At 38.2% G+C, this 16,552-nt stretch overlaps 1 protein-coding gene across 3 annotated transcripts in view; it reads left to right on the forward strand.

Annotated features, from left to right (window-relative positions):
• Positions 1-16,552, forward strand: part of PCCB (propionyl-CoA carboxylase subunit beta) — a 97,346-nt gene that overhangs the window by 66,501 nt on the left and 14,293 nt on the right. For all 3 annotated transcript variants that reach the window (XM_058732375.1, XM_058732376.1, XM_058732374.1), the window contains one exon: positions 14,212-14,335. In XM_058732375.1, the coding sequence (XP_058588358.1) occupies positions 14,212-14,335 (124 nt within the window). The remainder of the gene's footprint in view (positions 1-14,211; positions 14,336-16,552) is intronic.

Raw genomic sequence — 16,552 nt, forward strand, 5'->3', positions numbered from 1 at the left:
ATTCCTTCCTTTATCCAGTCTATTTATTCCATCAAGTTTATTTTTAATTTCACTTATTGTGTTCATAATCTCTGATTCAGTCTTTATATCTTTGTGTTTTTAAAGTTTTTAAAAAATTTATGTTGAGAGAGCACAAGCATGAGTGGGGGAGGGGCAGAGAGCAATGGGGAGAGAGAAAATCCCAAGCAGGCTCTGCACTGTCAGCTTAGAGCCCAATGAGGGGCTCAGACTCCCAAACCATGAGTTGATAACCTGATCAAAATCAAGAGTCAGACACTTAACTGACTAAGCCACCCAGATGCCCCTAGTCCTTATCTCTTTGTTAAGGGTCTGACTGATGTCCTCTACTCTTTTCTCAAGTTTGGTGAGTATCTTTATCATGACTTTACATTCTCTATCAGGCATATTAGTTATATCCATTTCACTTAAGTCTCTTGGTATGGTTTTGGCCTATTCTGTCATTTGGGACATAGTCCTCTGTCTCTTCATTTTATCTAACTCTGTGTCTTTTTCTCTGTGTTAGGAGAATCAGCTACGTCTCATGTTCTTAAAAGTAATAGCCCTATGAAGAAGAGATCCTGTAGTGCCCTGCAGTGTAGTGTCCCTGTTCGCCAGAGCCTGGTGTTTTAGGGGTGTCTCCTGTTTGTGTTGCGTATGCTCTTCTATTGAGTCTTGGTCTCTTTTTCCTTCAGTCTAGTTGTCTGCAGAGACTGTCTTTGCCTATTGTGGGCACTGCTTCATCCCCAGCAGGGCTGGGATGTATTTTAACCAGGTGTGTGCTGGTCTGCTTATAAAATGAGACCTGCCACTGCTGCCAGAACTGAGGTCCTGCAAAATGTACCATTTGGGAGACTAGTTGGTGTGGTTTGTGCCAGTCTTCTGGGGGACTGAAGCAAGACTGACTGGGATGGGCAGATCCACTGAAGCACAGAGAGGGTGGGGCTTGGTGTAAGTAAGTTTGTGTCCTCACTGCCATGATCCCCGTAGGTGGCCCTGTGTTTGTGCTGGGGAGTGTGGGGGAGAGAAATGGCTCATAATAGCTCCTTTGTTCTTGGAGAGGTCTCCCTTTGATCCCTCTGTCTCTGGGCCTTGCTCTGAGATGAGTAAATCACTCTCCTTCCTGTCTGCCCCAGCAGTTTTCAAACTGCTTTTTCCAGGCTGTATATCTGAGGGCTCTTGGTTGTGCTGTATTGTTAAGGGTGGGGAAATCTAATTCCTAAGCCCTCCTGGCTCTCCCAGAGCCCAGCCCTCCAATTTTAAAAATTCCAGGCTTTGGGGCACCTGGGTGGCTCAGTCAGTTAAGTGTCTGACTTAGGCTCAGGTCATGATCTCATAGTTCATGAGTTGGAGCCCCGCATGGGGCTCTCTGCTGTTAGCATGGAGCCTACTTCAGATCCTGTCTCTCCTCTCTCTCTGCCCCTCCCCTGCTTGCTTGTGTGCTCTCTCTCTCTCTCTCTGTCTCTCAAAAATAGATAAGTATTAAAAAATAATAAAATAAGAATTCCATGCTTTAAGTCTTACTGGTTTTAAGAACTCACAAAATTCAGCCCTTTTCATTTAAAAAATTTTGTTTTAGTTTAGAGAGAAAGCAGGAGTAGGGAAGAGGGGAAGAGGAGTAGAGAGAAAGAGAATCTTAAGCATGCTTTATACTCAGTGTAGAGCCTGACATGGGGCTCAGTCCCATGACCCTGAGATGATGACCTGAGCCAAAATCAAGAGTTCGGTGTTCACCTGTGGACTCCAGTCCTTCTCACTTACAAAGCCAAATATTATGGGGATTCATCTTCCCTGTGTGGGCTCCTCAGTGTGAAAGTGTTTTTCACCCTTGTCCATCCACTGGCTTTCTCACCACTGTGGATGGCCACAGTCCGTTTCCCTTCTGACAGTGTCTTTACCCTTCCTACCTTCTTTGATGTGTCTTCTTTTCTACCTTTAGTTGTGGAGTTTTGGCCAGTCTTCAGGTTGTTTTCTGGATTATTTATGCTAGTATGAATGTTACTGTGTTGTATGTATGGGACAAACAACCTGAAGGGTCCTTCTACTTTGCCATCTTCTCCAAATGGTAATTATATGAAAATAGTTCTATCTTTTCCTTGGCAATTATTTTTGCCCTTTATTTTTCATTAAGAAATTTTTTTCTTAACATTTTTATTTATTTTTCCGAGACAGAGCATGAGTGAGGGAGAGGCAGGGAGAGAGATGGAGACACAGAATCTGAAGCAGGCTCCAGGCTCTGAGCTGTCAGCCCAGAGCCTGACACGGGGCTTGAACCCACCAACTGTGAGATCATGACCTGAGCTGATGTCAGATGCTCAACCGGCTGAGCCACCCAGGCACCCCAATTTTTGATTATTTTTTAATGTAGGCTCCACGCCCATCTTAGGGCTTGAACTCACGACCCCAAGACCAAGAGCACAAGTCACATTCTAGTGAATAGGCCAGACGTGCACCCCCATGCCCTTTCTTTGTCTTGTCCAGTTGAGTTGTCTATAGCTCCAAAATTTTTTTCATGTTTATTTATTCTGAGAGAGAGATAGAGCATGAGCAGGGGAGGGGCAGAGTGGGGGAGAGAATCCCAAGCAGGCTCCACACTGTCCGTACAGAGCCCATCAATGGTTTCAAACTCATGAATCATGAGATCATGACCTGAACTGAAATCAAGAGTCAGACGCTTAACTGACTGAGCCACCTAGTGCCCCTGTAGCTCCAGATTTTATCACAGTGACGAGTAATGGTTGTGATAGTGGGCATATTTGTCTTGTTCCTAACTTCAGAGAGACTGCCATTAGTGTTTTCTGATTTTATCTTTTTTTCTTTTTTTTTTTTTTTTAACGTTTATTTATTTTTGAGACAGAGAGAGACAGAGCATGAACGGGGGAGGGGCAGAGAGAGAGGGAGACACAGAACTGGAAGCAGGCTCCAGGCTCTGAGCCATCAGCCCAGAGCCCGACGCGGGGCTCGAACTCACAGACCGTGAGATCGTGACCTGAGCTGAAGTCGGATGCTTAACCGACTGAGCCACCCAGGCGCCCCTGATTTTATCTTTTTTTCGTGTAAACAAAGCTATGACTGGTTTCTATTTTAATTTTTGTTCTTGTTTACCTGTTTCTTCTTAAATCAAGGAAGTATTGATTATCTTTTAAATGCTTTCAGCATTTATGGAAATGATCTTTTTCCCCCTAGATCTATTTATGAATTTATCTTAATAGATCTACTAATATTAAACTCTTCTTATATTCCTGAGTAAAAGGAATTTGATATTTTGTTAATATCTTATTTTGGATATTTGCATCAATGTCATGTGATAATGAGCTGATTTGCTGATTTTTTTTGAGGTATTTAAAAAAATTTTTTATGTTTATTCATTTTTGAAAGAGAGAGACAGAGCACAAGCAGGGGTGGGGTGGAGAGAAAGGGGGATGCAGAATCTGAAGCAGGCTCCAGGCCCTGAGCTGTCAGCACCAGAGCCCGACGTGGGGCTCAAACTCACGAACCGCGAGATCATGACCTGAGCCAAAGTCGGATGCTCAACTGACTGAGCCACCCAGGCGCCCCATTTTTTGATGTATTTTAAACTTAGGTTTTTTGGTATCCATGGTGTGCTTATTTCATGTATTAGTCTGTTAGCGCTGCCATAACAAAATACCAGAGACTGGATTGCTTAAACAACAGAAATTAATTTTCTCATATTTCTGGAGGCTAGAAATCCAAGACCAAATTAACAACAGGCTTAATTTCTGGCAAGGCTTGTCTTCCTGGGGGTGTAGATGGCTTTCTTCTTGCTGTTTCCTGTTGTAGCCTTTCTTCTGTGTGTGTGAGGAAAGAACTCTCTGGTGTCTCTTTCTCTTAAAAAGATACCAGTTCTGTCATATTAGGACACCACCCTTATAACTTCATTTAAATAACTTTATCTCCTTAAAGGCTCTCTTACCAAATACAGTCACATTGGGGGTTAGGCTTCAACCTATGAATTTGGAATGGTGAGAACACAATTAAGTTCATTAAGTGTTCTAAAAGAATTTGCAGATTTTCTATGTTCTAATAATTTAAATGGCATTGGGATTATCTGCTCTTAAAAGATACGGTAGAGGTTCTCTTGTGAAATTGTCAGGACCTAGTGTCTTCTGTGTCAGGGAGGAGTGGCTTTTTGATAACTTCCTCTAGTCTTTAATGTTAATGGCTCTTTAAACTTTATCTTTGGGATCAGATGAGGTAAATTTGTTAAAAAAAATTATCTATTTCTTCTAGGTATTCCATTTTATCTGCATAGGGTTTTGCACTGTAGTCTCACAAGTTTAATGAAATCTATTACAGTGGTTTTCTCTGATATTTCTTGTTATAGCTTTTTTTTTTTTTAAGTGGGGTACGGTTAACACAATGTTACATTAATTTCAGGTGTAGAACATAATGAGTTGACAACTCTGTACACTATGCTGTGCTAATAACCACATGTGTAGCTGCCATCTGTCACTATAGAATGCTGTTCCAATCCCTTTGACTGTATTTCCTGTGCTGTACCTTTCATCCCCATGAATTATTCATTCCACAACTGGAAACCTATACCTCCCATTTGCCTTCACCCATTTGGCCCATTACTTACACCCCTCCCCTCTGGCAACTACCAGGTCTTTGTATTTATAGGTCTGTTTCTGATTTTTGTTTGTTTTGCTTTTTGGATTCCACATATAAATGAAATCCTATGGTATTTGACTTTGTCTGACTTAAGTCACTTTCTAGGTCCACCTATATTATCACAAATAGCAAGGTCTCTCATTCTTTTTTTTAATATTTTGAGAGAGAGAGAGAGAGAGAGAGACGGGGGTGGGGGAGAAGAGAGGGAGGGAGGGAGGGAGGGAGAGAGAGAGAGAGAGAGAGAATATCTTAAGCAGGCTTTATGCTGTCAGTGCAGAGTCTGATGTGGGGCTCAGTCTCACGAACCATGAGATCATGACCTGAGCTGAAATCAAGAGTCAAATGCTTAACTGACTGAGTCACCCAGGTGTCCCTGGAACATAAGGTATTTCTATTTTTAATTTTTTGAGGAACCTCTATACAGTTTTCCACAGTGGCTGCACCATTTTACTTTTTCATCAACAGTACAAAAGTGTTCCTTTTTCTCTGTATCCTTGCCAACACTTGTTATTTCTTGTCTTCTTGCTACTATCCATTCTAACAGATGTGAAGTGATATCTCATTGTGGAAATGATTTACATTTCCCTGATGAGTGAAGTTGAGCATCTTTTCATGTGTCTGTTAAGTCTGTATGTCTTCCTGGAAAAGTGTCTATTCAGATCTCTTTTTAAATTGGATTGATAGGTTTCTTGGTGTGGAGTCAAAGAAGTTCTTTCTACAGTTTGGATATTAACCCCTTGTTGGATATATCATTTGCAAATGTCTTTTCCCATTCAGTAGGTTGCCTTTTATTTTTGTTGATGGTTACTCTTGCTGTGCAAAAGCTTTCTTATTTTGGTATAGTCCCAGTAGTTTATTTTTGTTTTCCTTGCCTGAGGAGACACATCTAGACAAATGTTGCTAAGGCTGATGTCAAAGAAATTACTGGCTATGTTTTCTTCTAGTAGTTCCTTATTTTCAGGTCTCATATTTAGTTCTTTATTTAAGTTTATTTTTGTCTATGATGTAAAAAACTGGTTGAGTTTCATTCTTTTGGATGTAACTGTTGAGTTTTCCCAGTGCCATTTATTGAAGAGACTGTCTTTTCCCCATTTATTGCATAAGTGAGAGTTTATTTCTGGACTTTCTATTCTTCCATTGATCTATGTGTCTGTTTTTGTGCCAGTACCATCCTGCTTTGCTTATTATAGTTATGTAATACAGTTTGAAATCTGGGATTGTGTTACTCCCAACTTTGTTCTTTTTTTCCCAAGATTGTTTTGGCTATGTTTAATATGAATTTTAGGATAACTTATTCTAGTATTGTGAAACATACAATTGGTATCTTTGATAGGGATTGAATTGAAACTGTAGATTGCTTTGGGTAATGTGGGTATTGTAACGATAGTAATTTTTCCAGTCCATGACCATAGAATACCTTTCTATTTGTTTGTGTCATCTTTAGTTTCTTTCATCCGTGGTTTATTTATTTATTTTTAATGTTTGTTTATTTTTGAGGAACAGAGCATGGGTGGGGGAGGGACAGAGAGAGTGAGAGAAGGAGACATAGAATCCAAAGCAGGCTCCAGACTCTGAGTTGTTAGCACAGAGCTGGACGCAGGGGTCAAACCTACAAACCATGAGAACATTACCAGAACCTAGTTGGATGCTTAACTGACTGAGCCACCCAGGTGCCCCATCATCTTTTATCAGTGTTTTAGTTTGCAGGGTACTGGTCTTTCACCTACTTGCTAAGTTCGTTCTTGTGTATTTTATTCTTTTTGGTGCAGTTATAAATGGAATTTTCTTAATTTCTCTGCTACTTTGTTACTAGTATATAGAAATACAAGAGATTTCTTTGTATTTTGCATCCTGTGACTGCTGAATTCATTTATTCTAATAGTATTTCAATGGAGTCTTTAGGATATTCTATGTGTAATATCATTTCAGCTGCAAATAATGACATTTCACTTCTTCCTTATAATTTTGATGCCTTATATTTCTTGTCTGATTGCTGTGGCTAGTACTTTCAATACTATGTTGAATAAAAATGAGAGTGTAGATTTCCAACTTGTACCTGATCTTAAAAAACTCTCAGTTTTTCTCCATTGAGTATGATGTTAGCTGTGGGTTTTTCTTGTATGGGTTTTATTATGTTGAGGTATGTTCCCTCTAAACTCATTTTCTTGGGTGCCTGGGTGGTTCACTTGGTTGGGAGGCTGACTCTTGATTTTTGGCTCAGGTCATGATATCACAGGCGTGGGTTCAAGCCCTTCAGTGGGCTTTGTGCTCACAGTGTGAAGCCCGCTTTGGATTCTCTGTCCCCCTCTTTCTGCCCCTGCCTGGCTCATGCTCGCTTGCCCTCCCTCCCTCCTTTGCCCCCTCTCTCAAAAATAAATAAACGTTAAAATTTTTTTAAACTAATTTTCTGGAGTTAAAAATTTTTTTTCAAATGTTTAAATTCTAGTTAGTTGACATACAGTGCAATGTGGTTTCATGGGTAGAATTCAGTGATCCATCAAATATATACAACATCCAGTGCTCATCAAAACAAGTACCCTCCTTAATACCCATCACCCATCTAGCCCATCCCCCATTCACCTCCCTCCATCAACCCTCGGTTTGTCTCTATTGTTAAGAGTCTTTTTTGCTTTGTTTCCCCTCTCTCTTTTCTCCCCACTCCCATATGTTCATCTCTTTGGTTTCTTAAATTCCACATATGAGTGAAATCATATGGTATTTATCTTTCTCTGACTTATTTTGCTTAGCATAATATACTCTAGCTCCATCCATGTTGTTGCAGATGGCAAGATTTCACCCTTTGTGATGGCCGAGTAATATTCTATTGTGTATATATACCTTATCTTCTTTATCCTTCATCAGTCTGTGGACATTTGGGCTCTCTCCATAGTTTGGCAGTTGATAATGCAGCTATAAACATTGGGGTGCATGTTATTACTCCTTTGAATCCATATTTTTATACCTTTTGGGTAAATACCTAGCAGTACAACTGCTGGATCTTAGGGTAGTTCTATTTTTAACTTTCTGAGGAACTTCCATACTGTTTTCCACAGTGGCTGCACCAGTTTGCATTCCCACCAACAGTGCAAGAGGGTTCCTGTTTCTCCACATCGTTGCCAACACCTGTTTCTTGTGTTAATTTTAACCATTCTGACAGGTGTGAGATTGATCTCATGGTTTTGATTTGTATTTCCTGGATTATGAATGATGTTGAGTATCTTTTCATTGTGTCCATTAGCCATCTGGATGTCTTCTTTGGAGAAGTGTCTATTCATGTCTTTTGCCCATTTCTTAACTGGGTTATTTGTTTTCTTGGGTGTTGAGTTTGATAAGTTCTTTATAGATTTTGGATACTAACGCTTTATCAGATATGTTGTTTGCAAATATCTTCTCCCATTCCATAGGCTGCTTTTCAGTTTTTGAGTTTTCATCATGAACAGATGTCTAATTTTGTCAAATAGTTTTTCTGCATCTATTGAGATGATCATATAATTTTGTCCTTCATTTTGTTAATATGATGTATCATGTTACTGATTTTGTGAATATTGAACCATTGTTTCCCCAGAATAAATCTCACTTGATCGTGGTGAGTGATCTAGTTAAAATAATGTATTGTTTAATGAAGTTTCCTAATATTTTGTTGAGGATTTTTGCATTGATGTTGATCAGGGGTATTGGCCTGTGGTTTTCTTTTTTTTGTGAAGTGTTTGTCTGGCTTTGGTATGACAGTATGGTATGGTATGGATCAGTATGGTAATACTGGCTGCATAAAATGACATTTGGAAGCTTTCCTCTTTTTTTTTTTTTTTTGTACTTTGTGGAAAATAGGTATTAAGTAAAAAATTGTTTTTAGTCTTTATTTTGGAGAGAGAGCGAGCAAGCACATGGGGAAGGGGCAGAGAGAAAAGGGGGACAGAAGATTCAAAGCAGGCTCCATGCTGACAGCAGCAAGCCTGATGCAGGGCTTGAACTCATGAACTGCAAGATCATGAACTGAGCTAAAGTCAGATGCTTAACTGACTGAGCCACCCAGGTGCCCCAGTATTAATTCTTTAAATGTTTGGTAGAATTCACTTGTCAATCCATTTGGTACTGGGCTTGTGTTAGGGCTTTTTGATTATGAATTGTTTTGATACTAGTAATTAATCTGTTCAAATTCTCAATTTCTTCCTGATCCAGTTTTGAAAGGTTGTATGTTTCTAGGAATTTACCCATGTTTTCTACGTTATCCAATTTGTTGGTGTATAATTTTTCCTAGTAGTCTCTTAAAATACTTTGTATTTCCATGGCATGGGTTGTTACTTATTTTTTATTTTATTTCTTTGGGTCCTCTTTTTTTCTTTTTCCTTCATGACTCTGGCTAAAGTTAACCTCTTTTATATTTTCAAAGAACCAGTTTTTGGTTTCAGTGATCTTTTCTATTTTTTTTTTTAAGTCTCCATTTCTTTCTGTCTGATCTTTTATAATTTTTTTCTTTCACTTACACCACTGGAATAGATCAGACAGAAAATCAATAAGGAAACAGTAGCCTTAAATGATACATAAAAATACACATATATAGTATATTTCATCCAAATACAGAATACACATGCTTTTCAAGTGCACATGAAACATTCTTATCTTAAATTCTTTTTTTTTTTTTTTTTTTTTACGTTTGTTTATTTTGAGAGAGAGCACGAGTGAGGGAGGGGAGAGAGAGTCCCAAGCAGGCTCTGCATTGTCAGCATGGAGCCTGATGTGGGGTTCGATCTCACAAACTGTGAGATCATGACCTGAGCCAAAGTCGGATGCTTAACTGACTGAGCCACCCAGGTGCCCCCTCAAGTGCCCATGAAACATTCTTAAGGAGAGATCATATGTTAGGTCACCAAATAAATCTCAATAAATTTAACGAGACTGAAATGTCATTCATCTTTTCCAACCACCACAGTATGAAACCAGAAATCAATTACTGGGGTGAGGTGGGAGGAACAAAAACTATAAACAAATGGAGGCTAAACAACATGCTATTAAAAAAATCAGTAAGTCAACAAGAAAACCAAAGATAAAATAAAAAAGTACATTAAGAAAACTGAAAATACAATGGTCCAAAGCCTTTGTGACATAGCAAAAGCAGTTCTAAGAGGGAAATTTATAGGGATATAGTCCTACCTCAGGAATCAGAAAAATCTCAAATAAACACTATAACCCTAGGCATAAAGGAGCTAAAAAAAAACAAAAAAACAAAAAAACAAAAAACAAAGCCCAAAGTTAGTAGAAGGAAAAAAATGATAAAGATCAGATAGAAATAATTGGAGACTTAGAAAAGATCACTGAAAACAATAGCTGGTTCTTTGAATAGATCGATAAAATAGGCTAAACCTTAGCCAGAGTCATGAAAGAAAAAGAAAAGAGACAAAAAGGCCCTTACATAATGTTAAAGAGACCAATCCAACAAGAAAATATAACAATTATAAATATCTATGCACCCAACCCTGGAGCACCTAAATACATAAAAGCAAATGTTAACAGACATAAAGAAATTGACAGTTATGGTAATAGCAAGGAAATTTAATACCCACTTACACCAGTGGAATACATCATCTAGACAGAAAATCAATAAGCAAATGTGAATATTGCCTTAAATGATAAAAAATAGACATATATAGAACATTTCATCCAAAAACAGAATACACATTTTTTTCAAGTGCACATACTGCTCCCTTCTGTCTACAAAGTTGGAATCCTACTATTTCCACTATTAATGTTTTAGTAGAGATATTAGCCAATGCAATGAGACAAGAAGTGGATCACCTAAAGGCAAAAGACTTGGAAAAGAAGCTAAGCTACATTTGTAGTTGATCTGGTATACTAAAAAATGCTACAGAATGTATGATGAAACGGAAACAACCAGGGAAAAAGATATAAAATTGACATATACATATTGTCATCAACACAATAACCAATTATGGTAGCATACAAAGAAAGAAGTTTAAGTATTTAGTAGTAGCCCTATGGGAGAAATTTTTAAAATTCTGAAAGATATAAAAGTAGATGAACAAATGAAGAGACATTCCTTGTTCTGGTTGTTGAGTTAACATCATAAAAACAGTTCTTCCTGAGGTAGTTTGTAAATTTAAAGCAATCTTTAAAAAGTTTTCTTAATGTTTATTTTTGAGAGAGAGAGCGAGCACGCATGTGAGTGCAATTGGAAGGGGTAGAGACAGAGACCCAGAATGTGAAGGGGCTTCAGGCTCCCAGCTGTCAGCACAGAGCCCGATGCAGGCCTTGAAACTCATGAACCGTGAAATCATGACCTGAGCTGAAGTCAGGTGCTTAATCAGACTTAGCCACCCAGGTGCCCCTGAAACAAAAATTTTAAAATACAACTAGACAGGTTCATAGAAAAGTTCATAGGGATTCACTTCAACTTGTTTTTAAATTAGACTGATTTAAAAAGAAGACTAAAAGGGTGCCTGGGTGGCTCAGTTGGTTGAGCATCTGACTTAGGCTCAGGTCATGATCTTGCAGTTCATGGGTTTGAGCCCCTTGTCAGGCTCTGTGCAGATAGCTCAGAGCCTGGATCCTGCTTCAGATTCTGTTTCCCTCTCTTTCTTCCCTCACCTGCTCGTGCTCGCGTGCATGCTCTTTCTCAAAAATAAATAAACATTAAAAAAATTTTTTTTAATTAAAAAACGCTAAAGTTTCCCTTAGTTTAAGAAAAAGATGTTCATATGAATAAGAATAACTAGGAATATACTGCAAAAGAAAGACTATGGCCATATCCCATATTAAAGCATACTGTAATTAAAACAGTGTGGTGCTGTTCCATAAACCAGTGGGACAGAATAGAAAATCTAGAAGTAGATCCAAGTACATATAGAATATAGGTAATACGGTAAGATTATCTCAAATTCTAGGAGCAAAGATTAGCTTTTTAAACTTTTTTGTTTTTTTTAAGTTAGAGGAAGAGGAAAGAAAAAGAAAGAGCCAGGGAGGGGCAGAGAGGGAGAGACAGAATCCCAGGCAGGCTCCATGCCATCAGAGCAGAGCCCAATGCGGGGCTCAAAGTCACAAACCAGGAGATCATGACCTGAGCAGAGATCAAGAGTAGGACACTCAACCAACTGAGCCACCCAGGAACCCCAAAGATTAGTTTTTTAATAAATGGTGGTGAACAACTAGATAGCTAGCTGGTTAGAAAAATACAAAATTAGATTTGTACTTTATATCATTCACAAAAATGAACTACAGATAGATCAGAGAACTAAATATAATAAGTGAAATTCATGTAAGCACTAAAAGAATGTTTAGATGGATTTTCCTAACTTCAGGGGAAGGTAGCGAAAGGATTTTGAATATGACTCAAAATCCAGTTTCAGTTTTGTTTAAAAAAAAGTGGTAAGTGTGACTGTGTAAAGAATTTAAAAATCTATAAAGAAAGTTAAAAGACAACCAAGTAGGAGGAAATATTTGCAGTGTACATCACAAATAAAAGATAATATCCCTAATATGTTTTTAAAAACCTTTTAAAAATTGAGGAAATAAAGACCAAAATTGATAGAAAAAAAGGCAAGAAACATGGATCGCTCACAAAAATGTATATAAAATAGACCTTAAACATATGGAAAGATTTTCAACTTGACACATTATGTTTGAAATGAAAGCTAAAATTACATTGAGTCATCATTTCTCTCATCTGTCAGATTGGCAAAAAATAAAAAACTTAAAAACGTTTTCCATTGGTAAGTCTGGCAAAGCACCCTCTCATAAATTACTGGGAAGGGAATGTAATTGCTAAGACTAAATGGGCATATTTACATGTGAACCCCGCAGTTCCCCTTTCAGGTGTTGACACTGAACATATACTGATTCTCATCATCCAAAATTATAGATGTACAAGGTTACTACTGTTGTGTTATTTGCAATTGCAAAATATTCTAGGCATCCTGGATTTAACTTTTAAGTTGCTGTGAACAACACAAAGGAGATTGGTTGAGTAAACTTGGTACATCCACACAGTCGAGTAGTAGGCAGGAAAAAGTGAGCATGATCTCTGTGAACTGATAGGGAGTGATTCTCGGGATATATTGTTAAGTGAGGAAACCTGAAGTGCTAAACAGTATCTGTGTGTAGTAGGTCACTTTCCATTTATGATAGAATTGGAAATTAAAACAATTTGTTTTCCAAAACAAACACAAAACAAAACAAATACATGTATTTGCTCATTTCTATATTGCACACATGAGAGATAAATCAGAAAATAATGGCAGGATGGATGGAATTAGGGTAGAAAGGATGGGGAGTGACATTAAACTATATTAATGTTTACATGTTAAAATCAAGACCGAGGGAAAACCTTTAAGATAAAAACAAATTAACCCATATTTCAAATGAATAACTTTTGAACACGGTATTTTGACTATATATCTTTAGTCCAGTAACAAATAGTTGTAGAGTACTGAATTTTAGTGTGGTTTTTTTTGGCAGTCATATGGGGTAGCAGTTCTGACACCAGTTTCTCAGTATTTGAGGATTAAATAAGTCCATTTGGAAGATAATAGGAGTCTGATGTCTACTGTAAGGGGGAATCTAGAATTGCAGTCATTAGTATGAACCGAGCATTTTCTTACTACTTTTAGAAGTGTGTGTGTGTGTGTGTGTGTGTGTGTGTGTGTGTGTGTGTGTGTGTATTTGTGGATTTCCTAGCTCTGTCCTCTGGGACAGCTTCTTGTTTTTGTTTTGAGAGAGAGAGGGAAGGGAGGGAGGAAGGGAGTGGGGAAGAGGGACAGAGGGAGAAAGAGAATCCCAAGCAGGCTTCTGGCTCAGCATGGAGCCCCACTCGGGGCTTGATCCCACGGCCCTGGGATCATGATGCTGGCTGAAGACAGACCATTGCAAGCACATCGTGCTCTCAGGTTAGGCTCTAGAACCAGACTGTTGTTGCTGTAAAGGGTATTATTGCAATAACTGGCAAAATTTGAATAAGGTTTTGTAATAGATAGTAGTGGTGTTACTAGTTTCCTGATTTTGGCAATCTGATTGTAGTTATGAGAATGTTCTTGTTCTTGGGAGATGCATACTGAGGTATCTAGAGGTAAAGAGGCATCATGTCTATAACTTATTGTCAAATAGTTGAGAAAATTCATATATATGTACATATGTAGAGAGAGGTGTGTATATATAAATGCATAGAGAAAGGGGAGGTAGGTGGGAGGGATAGGGAATGACAAAGCATATGTGGTAAAATGTTAAGAAATGGAGAATCTGGATATATACTTTTTATTTTTTTACTATTCTGGAAATTTTTATGTTAAGTTTGAAATGATTTCTAAATAAGGTGAAAGAGTAAAATAATGCCAAATTCAAATAGAACCCTTAAAAAAGGCTGTGCTGGTGTATCTTCCCCAGCAGTGTGCAAGAGGGTTTCCCCTCCAGCAGGGAATGGGTGCTGCCACTGCCCCCAGTCCTTTGTCCCTGGAGAAACTGCGGTGGGGTCGGGGCTGTCCAGCTCGGTCGTTCTGTACTGTGTCTGTCATTCTGTAATGTTGAATCTGGCTCTTTATCATTTTGAGCTCAGGTGTAAATTTATCCCTGCAGGTTGTCGACGAGCAAGAATTTTTTGAGATCATGCCCAATTATGCCAAGAACATCGTTGTTGGTTTTGCAAGAATGAACGGGAGGACTGTTGGAATTATTGGCAACCAACCTAAGGTGGCTTCAGGTAGGTACAAGAGGCTCTCACAAACCTCAGGTGGCAGTTGGGGGCCATGGCTGTGGGGTGTGGTGTCTGCCTTCTGCCTTTTCCTCAGATGAGTCTTCCATGGCCAGAGAAAAAACTCAGGGAAATGTTGTTGTAAAAGCTCTCTTCTTGGGGCGCCTGGGTGGCTCAGTTGATTAAGCATCTGACTTAATTTCTGCTCAAGTAATGATCTCAACTGTTTGTGGGATTGCGCCCTGCTTTGAACTCCTCTCTCTTCCTCTCTCTCTGCCCCTACCCATGCACTCTTGTGAGCACTTCTCTCTCTCAAAAAAAAAGAAAAAAAAAAGCTCTTTTTTAATTGTTCATAACTCTCACAATGCTTCTCTCATAATTTTATTTTTTAAGGGTTTATAGGCAATTTTCTTCAGCTTAAGATGGTTTTTACATTTTCAGAGGTCTGCTTTCTGTCTCCCCTAGTTAGATTCATGTCTCGCCCCTAAACTATGAGTTCAGTGAGGGTGGGGGTGTTGGTGTCTTATTCGTAGTTTTAAATCCATTGTTCAGTGGTGTCAGGTACAGCATCTTCCTGTGTCTTCCGGTGACATGGCCAGAGCTGAGATACAGCCAGGTCAGGGGCACTCTTCTGTGGTTGCGCCCTGGGTGTGGCTGGAGGTGTGGGATAGGGACTACAGACACTGCTTTCCTCCTGTTTCCTGTGTAGGTTTGTTTTGAATACTGTATAGGAGAAATATGCACTCCCTTACTGACCCAGCCTCATCTTTTATGTCTGTCATGGCAATTTTTCCTTTTCTTTAGAAAAAAAGTTGTTTGTTTTTTTTTTAAATTTTTTTTTTTACCATGGTAAAACATGTGTATAACAAAGTTTGTCATTTTAACTATTTTTAAGTGTATAATGTAGTGGCATTAATTACATTCATACCGTGTGCTGCCATTACCACTATCTTCCAAAAATTTTTCAAGTAGAAATGACTCCCTTTCCACCCTACCCCTGAGTCCTTGGTAATCTAAGTCTCCTCTCTATGAATTTACCTATTATAGATATTCCATGTAAGTGGAATAATATAGTAATTGTCCTTTAGTGTCTGGTTCCTTTTACTTAGCATATGTTTTCAAGGTTCATCTATGTTGTAGCATGTATCAGAACTTTATTTTAACTTTTCATGGCTAAGTAATATTCCATTGTATGTATATACCACATTTTGTTTACTCATTCATCTGTGATGGACACTTGGGTTGTTTCCACCTTTTGGCTATTGTGAATAATATTGCAGTAAACATTGGTATACAAGTATCTGTTTGAATCCCCGTTTTCAGTTCTTTTGGGTATACACCTAGCAGTGGAATTGTTGAGTCATATGGTAATTTTATGTTTTTGTTTTTGTTTGTTTTTTTTAAGAAACATCATACTGTTTTTCACAGTGGCTGCACTGTTTTCTCAGTAGCAATGCCTAAGGGTTGCACTTACTTTACACTGTCGCTTGAACTTGTTATTTTCAGGTATGTTTTGATAATAGCTATCTTAATGGGGTGTAGAATATTTTCTCATTATGGTTTTCATTTAAATTTCCCTAATAATTAGTGATGTTGAGCGTCTTTTCATGTGCTTATTGGCCATTTGTATATCTTCTTTGGAGAAATATCTATTCAATTCCTTTGTGCATTTTTAATTACTTGTTTTTTGTTGAGTTGTATGAGTGCTTTATATTCTGGATATTTATTAGGCCTTTATCATCTATGTGATTTGCATGTATTTTTTCCCATTCTGTAGGTTGTCTTTTCACTTTCTTGATAATGTCATTTGATGCACAGAAGTTTTAAAATTTGATGAAGTCCAATATACAATTTGTTTGTGTTTGGCGGAGTACCTGTTGAAAAATCCAATATCATGAAGCCCCTCCTTGTGTTTTCTTTTAGGAATTTTATGCTTTTAGCTTTTACATTTAGGTTTGACCAATTTTGAGTACATTTTTATATATGGTGTGCATTAAGGGCTCAACTTGATTCTTTTGCGTGTAGAAATCTAGTTATCCCAACACCATTTGTTGAATAGATTGTTCTTTCCCTATTGAATAGACTTGGCGTCCTCAAAAATCAAGGGGCTGTAGATGTATGGGTTTTTTTCTGGACTCTTAATACTATTTAAGTGGTCTATTTATGTTTATTCACATGCTGGTTTTGATTACTGCAGCTTTGTGTAGTAAGTTTTAATATCGGTAA

Source organism: Neofelis nebulosa, chromosome 5, assembly GCF_028018385.1.
Source record: "Neofelis nebulosa isolate mNeoNeb1 chromosome 5, mNeoNeb1.pri, whole genome shotgun sequence".
NCBI lineage: Eukaryota > Metazoa > Chordata > Mammalia > Carnivora > Felidae > Neofelis > Neofelis nebulosa.